Source organism: Thermobia domestica, chromosome 14 (genome assembly GCF_964235325.1).
Source record: "Thermobia domestica chromosome 14, izTheDome1.hap1.1, whole genome shotgun sequence".
Lineage (NCBI taxonomy): Eukaryota > Metazoa > Arthropoda > Insecta > Zygentoma > Lepismatidae > Thermobia > Thermobia domestica.
The window spans coordinates 141855363-141874784 of NC_137467.1; the positions used below are offsets into that span (position 1 = coordinate 141855363).

Sequence of the window (19422 nt, forward strand, 5' to 3'; positions counted from 1 at the left end):
TCAGTTGGTCCAAATTTAGTAATTTTCATGAGTGTGGGAAACGATGATATGAAATGTCTGATAATATTATTAATCATTAATTAAAGTTTTAAAAAATGGAGTAGAAATTGATTTTGAGGGGGTGAAGAAAGTCATAAAAAGATCAATAAATATCGAATTAATGAGTGTAACTATTAAAAATTTGTTCGATTTTATCTACATTTACAGCGTAGTGTAAATAATGTAACTTCAGTTATTAAACTATAATATTTCTAAGAATATTGAACAAATTTTGAAAATTAGAAAATCAGGAAATATACTAACTTAATCGACTCACTAACAACAAAACGATAAAATAATAATAATGCTCATCTATTAAAGCATACACACGCCACCTCTTTTCTCAATTTGAACACAACTTTCTAGAACAGTGGCCTGATTGTCTTAAAGAAAATACATGATTGCTGGTCACTCAGTTTGTGTGTGTATACGCCAAGTTGACGTAAGCTGCATTGAATGAATAATCTGTAATTAAAAATTTTAGTATTTAGTTCTGCTTTACCATAGGAACATGTAAATACAGATTTTTTATGAGTTTTTCTTCCTTTGCTTTCGCAGAGAACTGTTTGGTGAAGGTCTTAACTGGGCAGGGTGTACAATGATTGTTTTGTTAGGCCAACAGCGGCGTTTCGAAGCACTTGATTTCTGTTACCATATTTTACGGGTTCAGAGAGTTGATGGAAAAGACGAAACCATTAAGGGAATAGTAAGTGTTTACTACTATCATCTTTTATTTTTTGTTTGGGATAAGCGTATAGATTTTAGATTAAAGATTTCTATTCTTTTGTATCATATTTCACTCGTTTATATTGGCATAAGTAATATTAATCTATAAGCCAATATCATAGAGATAAAAGGAAAACAGTAATAATAATATGAATTTCATATATTTAAGTAATAATAATATGAATTTCATTAATGTGCTGAAAACAGTTTTAGGCAAAAATACAACACTTTGTCACATATTAATACGAATAATGAAAAAGTCTGTATACATTGATATTTTCTATGTTACTTTAAATAATAACATGATGTTTGTTTAAAGTATTTTCTGCATATATATATATATATATATATATATATATATATATATATATATTGTGTGTGTTGACTGATTAAGAAAATAAAAAAAAGTTTGCAAAAGTAAAGAAAAGTACCTTTTCATAAACAAGTGTGCTTTGAGAGTATATTAGAAATTAACGAGTGTAACTATTAACAATTTGGTATTGTACTTTGTTATAATTGTGGGAATTAAAGCATTTCATGTCTTTTGCTATAATCCTTCAATTCTTGGATAGTTGTCAGCAAAACCAGTTATCCAGTTAGTTTGTTTTTAAAACTTTTGAGTGTGTATTTTACTGAAAATTAAAGAAAGCCATGTTTCCTTCAAAATCAGAAACCTGCATTCAGAGTTGTATTCATTTCGAAGTTATTGAACAAAGTAACTTGTGTAGTGTGTACCCATTTTCAGTGGCTACCGTATATGAGAATTCCATGTGTGTTAAAAATTAAATACAATGATTTTGTTGCAGTTCACTAGTGTCTATGTGATGTAGTTTGAAATTAGCATATTCTGTTGTCCATCGCATCAATAGGTGGTATTAAAATAAACGAGGGCAAATCATTTTCATTCAATATTATACTGATGTGAGACGAGAAAATTAAAAGAGAAGTATTCTGAAGTTCGCACTATAGTCGGCATTTATTCGATCAGACATATCTCTACGGCAGAAGCTACTGAGCAAAGATGGTGCGTGTATTGTAGTCTATTTCTGAAGAGTAAAGGTGTAGTTCGTTCTTTTGTAGGTAAAAAAAACAAACCCGAGTGAAATTCAAAGGAAACCTCTTCAAGTGGTGAAAATCTTTGAAGAGGGCTTCGTGGATTTTGCCACGTGCCAGGCGTCTGGTAACAGCATCAAGCGAACAGAATCTGTCGGCCATTGAAGAAGCAATTTGTAACGACCAGTAGAGCCATCTTCAAACATTTGATATACAGCCTTTCGTGCGGTACAGTGTATGATGTGGTACATGACAAATTGAAATTTCGTAAAGTGAGTCCTTGATGGATGTCAAAGAACCTCACAGACAATAAGGTCAGCGAATGATTACCTGCCCGGACCATTTGATACGAAACGCTGAAGAACATGTTTCTTGGAAGCTATCGTTACAGGTAGCGAGTCCTGGTTGTACCATTACACGCCTGTAACAACGGGAATCCATGAGATGGAAGTATACCGATTTCCCTTCAAGGTGACTCAATCTGCGAAAAAAGTGTTAGTGACTATATTCTGGGATAGCAAGAAGTTCTACTTTTGAACTTTCTAACAAGCGAGGCCACTGTGAATGCTTCATCGTGTGAAACAACATTGACAAAGTTGCGTCGTACGCATCTTGACGGTTAAGCTTTGGTGATTGAATTAATTTTCAATTTGTGTGACAATATGTTACCCAATTATGATACGATCTACCAATCAGGTGGCTACCAGTCATATTATGTAATATACAAAGGACAAACTAACCGGTTTTACGTATGTGTTTGATAGTCTTTAACAAATAATCTGCGAGCAGAGCCACCTGTAGATTTCAAGGACCTCCAGACAATTTTTTTGTAGGTGCTCTGTCAACTTTCTTAGCCTGTTGCGAAGAAAAAAAGTCTCGCCTCTCCCTCGTATGGGTGTCTTGTCTATAAGCGATAGAGTAGAAAGGTTTAGTGATATTAACGATATCTACCAGCGACCTTTTTTCATAGCGTATTACATACTTTTTATCACATTAGTTGATTTATTTCAATCTGAGTGGTGACAAGGTGAGATATTATCTTTTCTGTTGTAATAATAATGATAATAATAATAATAAACAAAAAATTGAGCAAAGTATTTTTAGAGCATTTTACCTCCCCCCCTCCACGCAAAGAAATATGCGCTTCTTTAATCCTGTTAATGATTAACCAGACGGCGTCTTCACCTTCAAAACTGACGATGCGCCCCTCCTTTTTCTTTTGCCGTCACTATATCCTTGTTAACGAGTAAAATATATTAAAACAAAAAATCTTTCTGATACCTCTTAACTGATGTTTTACTAAAGTTAAAGACCCTGTAGTAATTTCCTATGGAAGCTTACAGAAAGTAAATTTTTCTGTTTCTTTCATTACTATTATCGGAGGCAAGAAATTGTGCTTTTCCGATGTCTTACGCATATGTGTGTTCTCTAAATATATTTTATTATTTTCAGCGTTTGAAGCGGATGGTAGATCGAATCCGAAGGTTCCAAGTGTTAAACTCTCAGATATTTGCTGTTCTCAACAAATTCCTGAAATCCAGTTACAGTGATACAGATGTGATGTCTGTAGAACATGTTCGCTGTTTTCCAGCTCCGATTCATCCCAGTCTCGCCAGTCAGAGTCATTATCATCATCCTGACCAGTTGAGGCAACAAACTCAGCACCTGAACTAGAACCTAACCTTTTTGGAATGTACAGTCAGGTTTCCTTGAAGAACTATAGTTGTATATGCTACTTTGGTTAAGTCTGCGTTAATTCAGATATGTACATATATATAGAATGAGCTCAGGTTTATTTGATGAACTGTTTCGTGCTTTATATAAGGCCAAAGTATAGGAAGGATCTTTTCCCTTACTGGTTCAGACTTCGAGTTGGTCAACTTAATGATTCTGTCTTTTTCTGTACTTGATTGTATTTTAGTATATCAAGATAGGAGTATATTTGCACAGAAGATCATGTCACATCTAAGTATCGCTATTTTGTATACCATAATCACATAACGCACAGGTTTCAGAGAGGACGTTTTACATCCTTTTTGTCATATTTTTCAGAGTGCTGTGAAAACTAAGGCAAAATGTTACGGACAAAATCGCGCGTGAGTAAAACCTCGCGGGCTGAAATCTCGCCAGGATAAAACTTTACCATAACAGTTTATTTAGTGCAGAATGTTGAAATAGACTTAACTAACGTGGGACCAAAAATACGAACTTTAGACACTAGAAGCGTAAAAAATTGATGGATTGAAAATTAATAGATTTATAATAGTAAAATAAATGCAAACTAGAGAAAATTTTATCCATCATGTCTATGTTAAGTTATTTGGTGAACGTGAACTGCAAAGATTATTTTTATTAATCTGTGTAGAGTAACTGCTAAATTCTTTCTTTTCCTCTTTGTAAAATTATTTATTATGTTCTATCTGGCCCTTGATTTATAATAGCTATTATTTTCGAAGCGTAAGTTCGAAATTATCTTTAGACAGTATTTTAATGTGAATATATATATATATATATATATATATATATATATATATATATATATATATATATATATATCAGCTCGGAGAAAGACAGTAGTAAACGCCACTTCAGATGAAATTGAGTTATTAGGTAAAATGGATTGGAATCGAACCGCTGAACAGTATGTAGGCAGTTTAATTTTGGAAATGTACCTGCAGATAGCAGGGGAAATTTGTTTCATAAGCCATTGCATTGCAGGAAATGTTGAACTTTTTCAAATTTACTCGAAAGTTAGAAAAAAATGTGACTTACCATTGTCTTCCCTCAAGCTATTATATATATATATATATATATATAGTGTTCTTAAAATGGCGCCCACGGACCACAGAGCAATATTGTAAGGCCAAATTAAAGAGAAAATGTTATACAATGGTATGCCCTCTGAGGCTTCCTTCAGCCGCTATGGGGAATCAAAATTTCAGTGTGGCAACGTCGCAGATTAACTTGGAGCCATTAGCATTACTCTACGAATACAACAAGCCGTTGAATCGATTGCTATACTAATAAGTGATGTTAGTGTCAATCAGTATCGACTTTAGCTGCCATCTGGAAAGAATCAGTAAAACTGTTTGATAAATAGGTAGATCTAACCTGTTTCTTTATTTGCGACGTTGCCACATAGTGCAATTTGTGTCTCCAGAAGAGGACTCGAAAGGTATATATATAGACTTGTAAAATAATGCTCTGTGGTGTATATATAATATCGGGTCTTCTAAAAATGGCGCTCACAGACAACGGAGTGATATTCTTCAGGTCAAAATAAAACGAAAATATATAATGGTATATCCTCCGGGACCTCCTTCAGGCGTCATTGGGAATCAAGAGTTTCACTGTGTGGCAGCATTGCATATTAATTTGGAACCATTAGCATTACTCTACGAATCCATCAGTTACCTCGATTCTTACATTAATAAAAATAGTGTCACTAATAGTGTCAACGTGTCGAATTAAATTGCTATCTAGAAAGAGTCGATGTAACTATTTGATGGATTGGTAGATGTACTGTATGGTTCTTTATCTGCGACGTTATCACAGTGCAATTCGTATCTACAGAAGAGGATCCGAGTTTTATTTGACATGTAGAATAACGTTTTGTAGTTTGTGAGCGCCATTTTAGAAGAGCCGATACATACGTATATTGAACATTCTGCAGCGAAGAAATCGTTATGGTGAGAGTTTGGCTATGCGATGTTCTGTACCTAAACCGGTGGCAAAAAATATTTGATAGGGAAATAGTTTGGTTGAGATAATGTACATTATCAACAAATATGTTTCTAATTGTGATGTGATACGCTTCAGCCACAAACTACCCGACAATTAACAGCACTTTGTAAGTCAAATAATTTTGCGTAAAAAAACAAAAAATCACTTAGAGAATGGAAGATCAGTATTTATTCGTATCAACGAAACTCAAATATTTTTTGTAGTAATTGTGCTGAACAAAATCCATGAGACTCAGAAATATCTAAAATAAGGTGCATTTTCGTCTGTAGCGTATCTGCAAATATGTTTTGCTGCTCAAACTTTAGAATATAATTCAAGGAACAGATTACGTGGTTGTTCGCACAATTAGATTGATAGACAATTTGCCACTAGTATAAAATGTTTAATATAGCGAAAGTCCTTTCAATTATGGAAATCAAGATTTCACAGAAATGAGTTTTAAAATATTGCTGATGCTAATATTTTAAGGCGAATGCCACTGATCTTAAGTTCATTATGGGTATAATGTCTTGTGTAATCGCGAGGAAACGTGCATACCAGATCATAAATGTGATTTTGTCAGTAAAATGTCCAATCGGAACGACTATATCAATTTCAGTACGGTTTTAGAAATTTACTTTTTTTTTTCTGCTTCAAAGAAAATTACATTTATATTCATTATTCATTCTGAAATTATTGATAAATGAACTGTGAATTAAGGTTGAACTATTTCTGGTGATTATACGTATACGTTTCTTTCGTTTGAATTAATATGTTTGTATCGTTAATATAGAAATATTTCGAATTCAGACGAATTTCACAAATTATACAAATAAAAAACTTACGGAAATTTATTTTAATTGGAATCATGCTTGCATTTCACCAATTATATTTACAGAAAAAAGAAACACACATATATATATATATATATATATATATATATATATATATATATATATATATAAACCAGTAAAATACAGGATAGCCCAAAAGTAGGTATACAGTACCGTACTTCATTTTATATCATTTCTTATTGTTATCCATCAGGTAGACTTAGTTTCTTTATTATTTGTTCTTAATGTGTGTTTATTTACATCTTAAGCTCGGAAGAGCCGAAAGAAATAAACCCATAAACTAGAATTTTATACTTGATCAATGCAGGGGTGTATACCTACTTTTAGGTCACCCTGTAGACTTCGTTAATGTTATGTAGGTAAAAGAGGTATACACAAGAAATTGATGAAATGCAGAGACTAGTCTAGGTATGTCTGAAAGAGTCCAGGCAAAATAGCAGTATGAAGTTTCCCTCTTAACTGACTCTCGCTTAATTTTTTCAGTAAGATGAAATTATGTTCAATAGTTTATTCAGTCCAGTCTGCAAAGTAATGTATTAAGCTATTGGTATTTCTACATAAGCCTGCCTCACTGTGACGCCAAAACTTTGAGACTGGGGTTAATATGAGAATGAAAATATGCCAAAGACATGATACGTTGCTATTTTCTTTAATATTGATCATCAATATACGTCAAACTTGATTTTATGGGTTTGTCGAAATAATGTGATTTTGTTAGGCACAGACGGTTCTGTTCTCTCACGAAGCCGAAGTTCCCACCGTTTAAAAAGTGCTTTAAAAAAAAGATTTCGTCTTCGGGTTTCTAACCGTTTTTGTATACCAGATTTGTAAGGATGCATCAAAAAGTTTTAGTCGGTCAAAATTCTGTGATACATTGGGAATGATGACTCCTGAGTGACCATGATTTGATATAATGAAACAAAGCGAGGTCCTATTACAAAACGTAATTGTCATTAGAATGATATTTTTGATAAACTCAATAAGTCTTTTCGTGATGCACTCGTTGAAGTAAATGTTTTGATCGATTCTATTCGTGAAGGTAGGAATAAGGATCCGGAAGAGATTGACAGACATTTCGTGCGTTTTGGGCGGAATTCATTTTCCATCCTCAGGTATAAGTCATTTAGTCATTTTGCTTTGTCTTCTGTCCAGATCCGTACTTTCGTAAGGGTCGACCTTGAAAGTTAAATTTTCCCAATGCTAAGTATAACGATATATTGTTAATTCTTATGATTTCATTAATAAAATAATCATGGAATTTTACACTCGGGATATGATTCGTCACGCAATTCCTGTATTTACTCCTCTATTAAAATTTAATCTTGTACAACTGAAGTCAGTCAGTAAAGAAATCATACTTGATATAAAGCTCACACGTTAACTTCCTAGTCTCAAATTGTAGGCGTCACTGTTCATGTTATATCCATACCATATTGAGCCAAGAGCAAGGACATTATACTCAAGCATTTTTTTTTTTTTTACTTCAGTTATTGATCATTGACTAACTTAACGATTAAATGTGGTTGGCGTACGTGCCTTTGGCATGGGATACCCGAATTCGATTTTGTGAGAGCTCATGTGGTTCGAATCTCACATTAAGCTGTAAGTCTTCATATCATGTAGCCTCACTGCTCAAAGGGACGCTAAACTCAATCCTATCCAAAAATTAACTGATTTTTTAATTATTCTTAAGAACACGTTAGTTTCAGTAATTCTTAAAATTATTATATCCTAGCCGAACTCTCTTTCCTAAGCAAAAATAAAATAATATCCGAGAATGTTAATGCATAATAATTTACATCCTTTTCATTGGGCTGTTTATAGTTAGCTTTACATTTCACTATGTTGTTTCGTAATATATTTCGAGAATTCTTCTAGATCAAACATTATAACAAAATAATTTTAAATCGAAACTCGTATATTACCAGTAAATGGGAAGAAATACTTGTGAGTAGACGTGTCCGTTGTGTTAAGGCGATATTTCCAAACTTTATTCGTTTTGTATAGATACCATAATAATGCTTTTGAGATACAAATTGAACAAAATTAAGTATACCGGTTTTCTGCAGTGGAAACTCATACTTAAGGTTTGATATTGCAGATATATAACATGTTACATGTATATAAGTAAATGTGAAATTGTTAATCGAGAAAGGTACTTTTATTTTTTTGTATTTACTACTTTCGTGTTTATTTAAAAATATATATATATATATATATATATATATGATACGAAATTAGTGGTTCTTTAACGTGAGTGAAGCAGTGTGAAGTTCCTTGGTGTGTGTATGTTACTGAAGTTAGTTTAAAAGATCGGTAAGTCTCTGACACACTATGCTTACTTAAGAATCTATAACATTCGGACAACATTTAGACAAAACTTTAAAAAATATATATAATAAAATAAATCAAAATAATTATATTAAAGAATACAGCACAATTACTCTGCAAATTAGGCTAACATTAGTACAGTTCGAGAGAATACATGACATAGACAGCAGTGCTCTTTCGTCTAAGCTCATAACTCGAAGACTATATTAGCCAATCGGAAGAATTCTAATAAATCATCGAAGTTTATTAAATAGACAAGCAAACTTATTTACATGAAAAATATTCATAATGATGGCGTTCTGTCTAACTTCAAACAAATAAATGAAAGTTTAGAAGTATTCAAAATTATTTCAGAGTATTTAATGTTGTATTCTTAGAAATACTTCATATCCCAACTAGGTATATGGGTTCGTAGCGGTGGCTTCTTTTACACAATATTACTACTGCTGATTCCAATAAGGATCACAGCACCTGTCTTCCAAATCTGACACTTACTTTTATTTCACGAATATTAAATGTAATATTCTACGTCACATAATAACTTGATATGAGTAACAGTAAGCCATAAGAATCGGAATTGTAATAAGAATCATCTGTCTTTCAAATCTAACCTTTATTTTTTATGTCACGAATTTAGAGGTACACCACACAACATGAATAACTGCAAGCCGTCATAATCCAACTTGGAAACATGTCGGAATCAACCATATCCGGAACAATCGAATAAACAAATGATAGCAACCAAACTACGTTTTCTTTCTCATGTATAAAATGTATATTGACATTTTTATCCTCTTTTTTGAAGATGAAATTAAGTATCCGTTTAGTTCAGTTTTCTGTTAGGTGTCTGTTCTTCGTAATGCTAAGAGAGGCAAGTAAGTATCGTCACCAAACGCCTACAACTACTACTTCTAGAAGCTAGTAAGTATTACCATCAAACCCCTCAAGTATTTCTTCCATTCTTATTACTTCTTCTACACCAACATCTCAGATGCAATATTATTCAAAACATACGAAATCTAGCATTTTAATCTCTGAAATTGCAAATTAAGTTACGTTAAAAATGGTCTAGAGTTCATCTGCACTGCTAAATGTTGAAGTTTCCTTAATGTGTGAAATCACATCAATCAACCTACGCCAAATTGGTGAATTTCTTAAGTATTCCTAAGATAATCTAGTTTGAGAATAGGTGTATTATTTTTATTAGAACAATCGATGAACCAATATCTGATCTTGAGGTAAGCATAGTGTAACAGAACATTTAATTGGATCATTTAAACGTACAATATCGTAATAAGTTCGAGATTCCAAATCAATATAAATAAACAGAATTAAAGTATTTTTGAATCAAAACCAGCATCAATTGATAGCATCTACGAAAAATATAACTGCGTTAGAATATGTTAAGGATTCTATATAAAAATATAATGTACTGTGCTCTCAGGTGCAATTAAGTATTATTACTGAAATACCATATAAAGAAAATCCCTGTATTGTAGTGTTTCGTAATTCTGACAATAATATATATATATTAATATTTTCGTTGTATATTTGCATATATCCTACATTTGTCGTTTTGAGATTTAATATTTTAAATTGTAACTTGTTATAAGTTAGTTCGTGTTGTATTTTCCGCACAGTATAAGTGTCGACTTTCTTATATTATACACATTCCAGTGTGAATTCTCAAAACGATTGTAGGGATTTTGTGCGTTTTGGTCGGCCTGTGAAATCGGTAAAGTTTGGCGAGGACTGTAAATTGCCTGGTGAATAAAGTTTACTCTTCCGAAAAGCTGTAATTTTCACGCCCTCAGTTGATGCGTGGCTTTTGCACCAGTCGCAAAGAAGAAATGATATCACGTGGTTTATATCGGACAGTTTTGTTAGAACCCACGCATCAGTTATAGTCGCGATAGTCAGAATTTAAAAGTAATTTGCATATTCTTACTTCGATTATTTTGACTGATTGTAGTCACAAGTAAAAATAAATACCCAGTCATACGTTTTATTAATTACTTCGGAATAAATATTTTTTCTAAAGTAAAAAAAACAAAAGTTTTTTAAAACAACTGACAGCGATTTGTTCAAAACATTTACATCATCATGTTGCATTATAGGTCGCCTTGTTGCTAGCAATTACAATCACCGTATTTTAAGAAGCTCGTACATATTTATAATAGATCCCTATTAGAAATACAAGGCTTCTTTAGCAGTTGCATAGGAATGTACAGCAACAATATCTAATTTCTCTAACTGGAAATAGTATTGTTTCGATATTACTGGAGACAATAAGCATTTTTACAACTTTGAATACGGATGAACTTGAAGTCACCTGGTAATTTATGCATTCAGAGAATGGATGGAAAATTAGTTAACTGTTCTATTTTTATAGTTTAAGTCCTTTAATTAGAGACTGTTGTGGTTGTGCTTCGGAATATTTTCAGTATTTGGCGAAGCTTTATATGTGTACGCCTTGATATGTAAAGAACAATTTGGTAGTGTATTTAGTAAGTCATCTGGCAATTTACATAGTCATCCCATTATATTTTGTTGATTTTCTATACGTAGATGCGAATATAAGATAAAGAAGATAAAAGAACTATCAAGATGAATTCCTTGTGTGGGCGCGCGCACGCGTACAGAAATGAAGGCGTAATCAGAAAGGGAAAACACCATAAATAGCATCCTATTTTGTAATGTATATAATTTTAGATTTATTTATTACGTTAACATGTAAGATATTATACGTCTTTTTTACAAGTATATCATGTTTTGAATCAAATGTATGAATAAAAAGCTGCATTACTTTTGTACTATGGATAAACATCATTTGTGGACATGATTACTGTATTGTTTTCATTTATTTTGTCCCCTGTCCTTAGAAAATTATTATTATTACTTTTTCAGTATATCGATATTTTTTTAATGTTAGCAATCTTTATAGAATATAATATTGATGTGGACAAATACAATACCATCTTCCCCCTCAAGAAAGGAAAGAGACGATATCCAAAAACGCATATTGCAGCAATGTGAAATGGGTGCGCAAGGATTCCGCAAAGGGCATAATTCCTAAATATGCTGCCAACATAATTTCTAGATATGCTTGGACTTAACGGTGGGTACAAAGTAGGCAAAAAGCAAAGACACGAAATGCATCGGCGAGAAATCAGAAGTATTAGGGACTGCCAGCTCTGCGGGTCTTTATCTTCGGAAGAACGCTTGATGCGATTTATTTTTTTTACGTTTATACGTGAACTACAGGTGTGATCAAAAAGTACGGCGAACCATTTTATTACAAAGTAATGAGCTTACATCAAGAATGAATGAATCTTTTTCAAAGTACTACCCTTGGCTTGCGATGAACTTATTTCGACGTTGATTCTACAGTTGGAAAAAGTTCTGAAAGTCTTTTTTCTTCAGGATCTTTAACTGCGCCATCGTTCTGCTATGTCAGGAATGGTGTCAAAATGTCTTCTTGTAACACGGTTTTGACTTGGGAAGAGCCAAAGCCGGAGAGTACAGCGGATGTAGACAGACGAATGTATTTTTTTTTTGGCCAAAAATTCGCGGATCAAAAGCGAGGTGTAGGGAACGAAATTCGCACTCCCTCTTCTCATTTGCAAATCCGCATTTAAAAATGCTTTGCACGGACCCGTACAAAATGTTCTCCGGAAAGCTCTCAAAGAGCCATTCGCTTGTTAGAATAAATCATTTGTGCCACTTTTTGAAAGTTTTCGTTTGTTTTTGACGTCATCGTTCATTTTACTCCATTTGTTCACTTTAAGCCAAGGAGAAAAAAAAATCTTGGCCCTGAGATGGCTCAGTGGTAGAGTGTTCATCTCTGATACGCGGGGTCCCTAGCTCGATCAGAGCTGATGCCAAGTAGTCTTAATGAGACCAACACTGTGTGCATGGGTTTCCTCGAGGTTCTCCCACTTCCTTCATTCTACCATTTCATTCATTCTCACAATCACCGTCTCCCTTAGCCTACACGGCATAAATCGTGGGACATGAAATATTTCAGTTCTATTTTTAAAAAATCTATTTAGTTCATTTTTTTTCTAATGGGACAATAACACTGCAAGTCCTTTAAAGTGAATTTTGTAAAAGCATTCTTTTGAAAATAATTTTTACAGTTATAATTCTTGTTTCAGTAGCTGAATCAACAGCCTTACTAGCGTTGCACTTTTAATTCCGAAGTCATGTGAACAATGGGAAAATTGCTATGCGGTAAAAGAGTGGAAATTACAAAGAAGTAAAAAGCATAACACATTTATTTCTTAAAAAACTCTTTATACAGGATCTTCATCATTTGATTGTAGATCTGCGAAGAAATCGGAAGTGTTTTTGAACTTCGAGGATGGCAAATTATTTTCAGACGCCTTTTTATCGGATTTGCCTTTTTCATTAATTTTCAAATCTTCGAAATATTGAATATTCCAAAATTTGACGGAATTATCATGGGAACATGATGCAATAAGATGACCATCGTTGGAAATATCTATCTTCTCTACAGCACCAAACTGATGTTGGCCAACAATTCCCAAATGACGGTGTGGGAACAAATGAGACGCACTGAAATAAATACAATGAAATATTACAAAAAGTGCAATACACAACTTACACTATCTGCAAAGTCTATGCAAATCTAATTCAAACACTTATTCTAACACCGCACTAAGGCGATGAAAACTGGATTTGATGCTGATTCAATGAACTAGATTAGCATCAAATCTGACTGTCGAACTAATAAAGCACATAACGGTGTACTTATTACTGCATTATTTTTACATACAAAAATATACACTCACTAGTCAAATCATGAACACTCGTTACTTTTTGAACGAAGCCGTTGGCTTGAAGTAAGTGTCTCAGAGCACAGCAGATGTGTTTGCCAGGCGATATCAGAGATCTCACTTGATGAGTCAGTATGTTTTGTGCGTAAAATAGAAAAGGGTGGCGATATATCAGAATTGGATGGAGACCAGATTTTGATGGCCAGACGGCTGGAAACGAACATTTCAGAAACAGTGCGACTCGTCGGGTATTCGCGAGCTGCCGTGGATCGTGTTTCAAAGGTGGGAAAAGGACGGTGAAACCAGACCAAATGACAAGGCATGGGGCGGGCACACCTCATTAAAGATGTCGGACGTCACAGACTGAAGAGGTCAGTAAAACAGGCTAGGGCGTAAACTGTTACACGAGTAACATCGGCCTTCAACAGTGGACAAAGCACAAGCATGTCTGAGCGCACAGTTGTTAACTGTTAGATAGGGCATGCCCCTATAGTCGACGTTTCTCATGTCTACCAATCTTAAACCGTACAACACCGTCGATTACGACTAGAATACTAGTCGAAACTTGCACAGTATAACGAGGACAGGCTAATGGTGGCTTCATTATGATTTGGGAAACCTTTACATGGTCTCTGTAGTGCGAATGGATAGCACCATACTGGCTTCTAGCTATCGGCAGGGCATGGCTGACTCTCATTCATGTCGGCCAATTTCCAGCTGGGAATGACATCTTTCAGCAGGACAACGCTCCTTGTCACAAGGCTAACGTTGTGCTGCAGTGGTTCGATGAGCACACTGGTGAATTTCAATTGCTGCCATGGCCCCTACAAACTCACCCGATCTTAACGCAATTCAACACCTTTGGAATCCTATTAAAGCAGATTCGAGGTCATCGTCCTTCCGCGGAATTGCAGATGTGGTGTGCCGTGCCTCGAGTCACCTACCAAGGCCTTATTGCTTCCATGCCAAAACGCATTGCTGCTATTCTGCGAGCCAGATGGACATGCCAAGTATGAAATAGATAACAGAAACTTTACATAGCGCCGTTAATTGGCTTCAAACATGGTCGTTCTATGCTATACTGCAATGTTCAAGTTCTATTTACAACGGAAAACAAGATTAAAAACAGCACTAACTGCACTACCTCTTGAAACCTTACGTAATGACTTACGAGCAGACAGAACACCAAGAACAACTTTTAATAACTTAACGACGGAACAGATAGGTGCTGCAGTGGTGAGGACTCGAATAACCCCACCCCAGCTTTTCTGTCTGTCAAATGGTTGCTCTATTTTTTTTTTTTTCTTTCTTCCTGTTTTGGTGCTTCAAGCATACAGACCAACTATGTACTGGCAATTTGTAGAAGTTAATACATGCAACAGATACGAAGAAAGTTATATAATAAAACTGATTTTCGAAACAGTTCTTAAATTTCAGAAGAAAAATTCTTGCTCCCAGATGCCACTTACTGCATCTTAGTATGTGACACTGAATGTTATCACTTATCATCAGACACTATTAGCTTGCATCGAAAATTTGGTTCAATATCACCGCAACTTCATGAGATACACAATAATTTAAAACAAAACATATACAGGGAACCCGAGAAGTCCCCAACCATTTCTAGGAAAATACTATTTTTTGTCTCTCTATTGCAGGTAATCTGAAAGATGTTCACCCTACAACAACGAATAGACATAAGGTGGAGACTCAATGAACTGTCCTTTAATGAACGGTTTCGTCAACGTTACCATACAGAAGCCCCAACGCGAACAACCATTAGAGGTTTGGTCGAAAAAGCGAACTGGGAGAGTTCATGACGGGAAAGTGTTTGGGCTATCGAAAGTCGCAGGAAACTATGGAGACTATATACGACAGGCAATCGAGCAGTCCAAGAGTATCGACACATCGTCTCATTTGGGAACACGGTGTCTCAAATTCCACTGTGTAGCAAATCTTGCACTTCGTACTGAAGAAAAAGGCTTATCATATGCAGGTGCTCTCTCACCTTGAACCTGAAGACTGTGCGGCACGCATGGTCACGTACCACCATCTAATTGATATAATCATCAATGAAAATTTGTTGACATGTCCTGTTCAGTGATATCACTACCTTTCACACCGGTGGCTTTGTCAATCGCCACACCAGAGTATGGGCTGAAGAACAACCAAACATAATCACAGAATTGGAACGTAACTTTCCCAAGGCATCAGCCAACAGCGCATTTATGATCCATTCTTTTTTAATAAAGCAACAACATGGCTATATCGTATCTGTACATGCTTCAGAATTCCTGCAGCCCCAATTGCTTGTTGGTCGTGTTTCAACATGACGAACACTCACCGCACGCTGCACACATTGTGCATCATTACCTCAACGAGACGTTCCCAGGACCCTGGATGGACGAGGCTCACCACTGTTCTGGAGAGCTCGCTTGCCTGATCTAACGCCCTTGGACTTCTTTGTATTGTGTCACATCAAGAGTTGGGATTTGGTGAAGATTAGGGATTTGGTGCACATGCGTGAATGCATTTCGGCATCGGTGCGTACAATTATTCCAGCAATGTTGCACGGAATATGGAGGATGGTCCCAGTGCTCCTTCCCAGAAATGGTTAAGGACTTCTCGGGCACCCTGTATAAACCTGAATGTATGTTTATCTGCTACACAATCCACTTGGCATACTACCTCAGTATTTTATGAGTGACAGAACTGTTTTGCTGATTCTATTTTGTCTACTATTACTGCTTTTTTAGTGTTTGTGATTTATTTTATTTTTTTCATAAATCTTATTCTTTCAGTCCAAAGAATGTGCATTCTGTTAGTTTAAAATACAGTGGAGAAACCGTGAAAACATTTGTGTGCACGAATGCGATTTCCTTTACTGTGAACCAGTTTAAAAATTCAACATATACTGGAAGAAACATATATGGTATTAGGTGAACTCTGGACAGGCCATTTATCTTTATCTAGATAAGAGCTCAACTTCAAGAAATTATTTTTACAACCTCCTATTGTAATTAACTAGTAACTGATACTTACCGAAGAACACCATCTTCTGAGCCAGTGACAACAATATTTTCCGTTATAGGAACCAACGTATTTATAGCTAATTTATTTGGACCGGGGAAAACATCACTATGACAGCCAAACTCTCCCCAGTTGAATATGTACAGCCTGCCTTTGGAACTTCCAACTACAAGTTTCGAATTATGTCTGACTAAACCCATGGTATTTAGTTCGGCTTCATATACTTCAGACTACAAAAGAAAAAAAAAATCATACAAAGTAACTGTGGTTATAAGTAGTTGGAACACACAAATCCGTCTACGTGAATGCTACCTTGTTACATTTTCTAAGGACAGTCATTACACAATGTGGTTATAAAATTCCCGGACTGGTTTCATAACGTAAACAAGCAGCTATGACACGTGTACACCACGTGAAGAAGTTTAGTTTGTAGGTATGATATTTCCTCAAGATTTCTACCATTTCTGTTTTAGTGCAGAGATGAGACTAATTCTATCACCGTTTCCAATCTATAGCGATCAACGTTAATGCCACTTCTGGTTTGAATAATGGGTTAGGAAAGATGGTACAGGTACATATATATATATATATATATTTTAAATAAAGCTTCTCGCTATCTCTGATCGATTTCGCTCTGTGTAGATCAATATTGAAAGTGGAAGTTCTAGTGGATTTCTTTTTCCATTTCCGGTTTTATTAGAGTGTTACGAATGGAGATTAAATGTATTCTAGGGACGCTTAATCAATTCCACGATACACCTTCTAGCTATCTATTACTGTTTTTGTTCTATAATGTTCAACGTCAAAACCAGGAATGGTTGATATCTATCACTTCAGATTTGAGTATCACCTAACCCGTTTCCTACATTTTGACCCTCTACACCCTGGATAAACTTAATGGTGATTCATCAAGTTGTTCTTGAGATTTTCTCCCTGCTGGACGGATACACACACAGACAGACATGGTTTTGTCTCGCACACACACAGACTAACTAACCACTAACTATATGACCTACGGAACCCGGAGGTTCAATGTCACATTCACAAAAGTTCTCCACTGACTTCTGTCCCTGGTCAACTATCTTAATATTGTCCTCCCATCTGGGCCTAAGTCTTTCTAATGGTCTTTTTCCGATTGAATTTCCACTTAAAACTTGGAAAGTTTTCCTAATTATTTCCATTCTGGCTACATGACCTGCCTACCTTAACCTCGTAGACTTAATGACCCTAATAATGTTATGTCAACCGTATAAATTATGCAGTTCTCGTTATGAAGTGTCTGCCATTCCGTCCTGTTCCGAATATTCGCCTTGGGATTTTATTTTCGAATACAAAGTTACCAATCATGTTTCGCAACTGTATAACAAGCATAATTATATTTTTATATATTTTAAGCTTCGAATTCTCCGACACGATTCGCGAAGTCAAAAGATTTTGAACTGAATAGTAACATGAATTCCTTCCTTTCAGTTGACATTTAATTTCTTCGTGGATATCGTTTTGGTCTGTTAATGTTGATCTAGATATCTGAAAGAATCCACTTTGTCAACAGTTTTATTTGATATTTTAGCGTATCCATAATTTGCAGTACTATGGTCTCACAGAACTTCCGTATACTTAATTTTCTCTGCATTTATTTCTAAACCCATACATTATAGGCGTTTAATAAAACATCTACATTTCTTTCTATTGTCCTCATTTCATCCCCTATTACATTTACATTGTCAGTGTAAGCCATGACCTGGTGAATGTCATTCAGCTCAGGTTGCTATCTTTGATTTTCCTTATAGCATATTCTAGAACAAAACTGAATTATAATGAAGACAATGTATCTCCTTGTTTCACGCCATTCTCGACGTGAAAGCTCGTGGCCAAATATTCTTCTACTCAGACTTTACTTTGAGAGTAATTTAAACACATTTTAATTATTCTAACTGGCTTTTTTTTTTTTTTTTTTTTTTTTAAATTCCCAATTCGGTAACAATGTCATACAAGGTTTTCTCCTAATTGTCGTAGGTCTTTCTGAAATCAATAAATAATTGGTGTTGCGGAGTATTGTATTCTCATTTTTTTCGAGTATTTGACGAATGGTGAATATCTGGTTGATAGTTGATCGATTTCGGCTAAATCCGCACTGATAATCAATAATTTCATCTGCATATGGAGTCAATCTTGCTAACAGTGTATCAGAGCAGATTTTATAGGACGCTGACAAACGAAAGATGTCTCGATGATTAATATAATCAGTTTTGTCGCCTTTCTTGTGAATTGGAATAATGATTAATTCTTTCCACTCTTGTAGCCAGGCCCGTATTTAGGTAAGTGCTATTCTCTGCTCGAGCACAGGATGGCAAAATTTAAATGGCTGCAAAATTTTGGATTTTTCTAAGATTCACAATAAAATAATATTTAAAACTAGCAATCCGCACAGTCAGCGCAAGCGCGATAAAATATATTGATGTGTTAATTTGCTCTAATTACAGTAGTTACTAATTAACTAGCTTATATGATTACTTTTAAAAAGTCATACTCTCTCACTCCAAGGGTGAAGATGAACTTGATCATCATGAAAACTGATACCGTTAAACTCAGCGACCTCGAAAACTATGAATTCCACACTAATATCTGTCGTTTTCGATTGATTTTAAAATCTCGCTCCTCCCTGGGGAGTGGAGTATGACCTTATCAAGGTGTCCCGGGTTCGATTACCTGTGGGGACACAAGTGGTTAGGATTCCAAGTAATCTGTAGGTCCCGTCGTTAGTACGTCATCATCATCCCTTTGGAAAGTAATTACCATGGGTTCACGTTGCCCAGGGAACTTCGGTTCAAACATCTACCTTCGTGCAGAACGTTGTAACTTTTGAA

At 35.0% G+C, this 19422-nt stretch overlaps 2 protein-coding genes across 4 annotated transcripts in view; one reads left to right on the forward strand and one right to left on the reverse strand.

Annotated features, from left to right (window-relative positions):
- The window catches only part of Cyfip (Cytoplasmic FMR1-interacting protein Sra-1), a 110311-nt gene extending 99530 nt beyond the window's left edge, over positions 1 to 10781 (forward strand). For both annotated transcript variants that reach the window (XM_081738943.1, XM_081738944.1), the window contains 2 exons: positions 598 to 745; positions 3271 to 10781. In XM_081738943.1, the coding sequence (XP_081595069.1) occupies positions 598 to 745; positions 3271 to 3492 (370 nt within the window). In that variant the 3' untranslated portion in view covers positions 3493 to 10781. The remainder of the gene's footprint in view (positions 1 to 597; positions 746 to 3270) is intronic.
- A 2204-nt stretch (positions 10782 to 12985) lies between these two features.
- LOC145670362 (WD repeat-containing protein 55 homolog) overlaps positions 12986 to 19422 on the reverse strand; it is a 51807-nt gene continuing 45370 nt past the window's right edge. For both annotated transcript variants that reach the window (XM_081738946.1, XM_081738945.1), the window contains 2 exons: positions 16568 to 16785; positions 12986 to 13304 (listed from right to left, as the gene is read on the reverse strand). In XM_081738946.1, the coding sequence (XP_081595072.1) occupies positions 13022 to 13304; positions 16568 to 16785 (501 nt within the window). In that variant the 3' untranslated portion in view covers positions 12986 to 13021. The remainder of the gene's footprint in view (positions 13305 to 16567; positions 16786 to 19422) is intronic.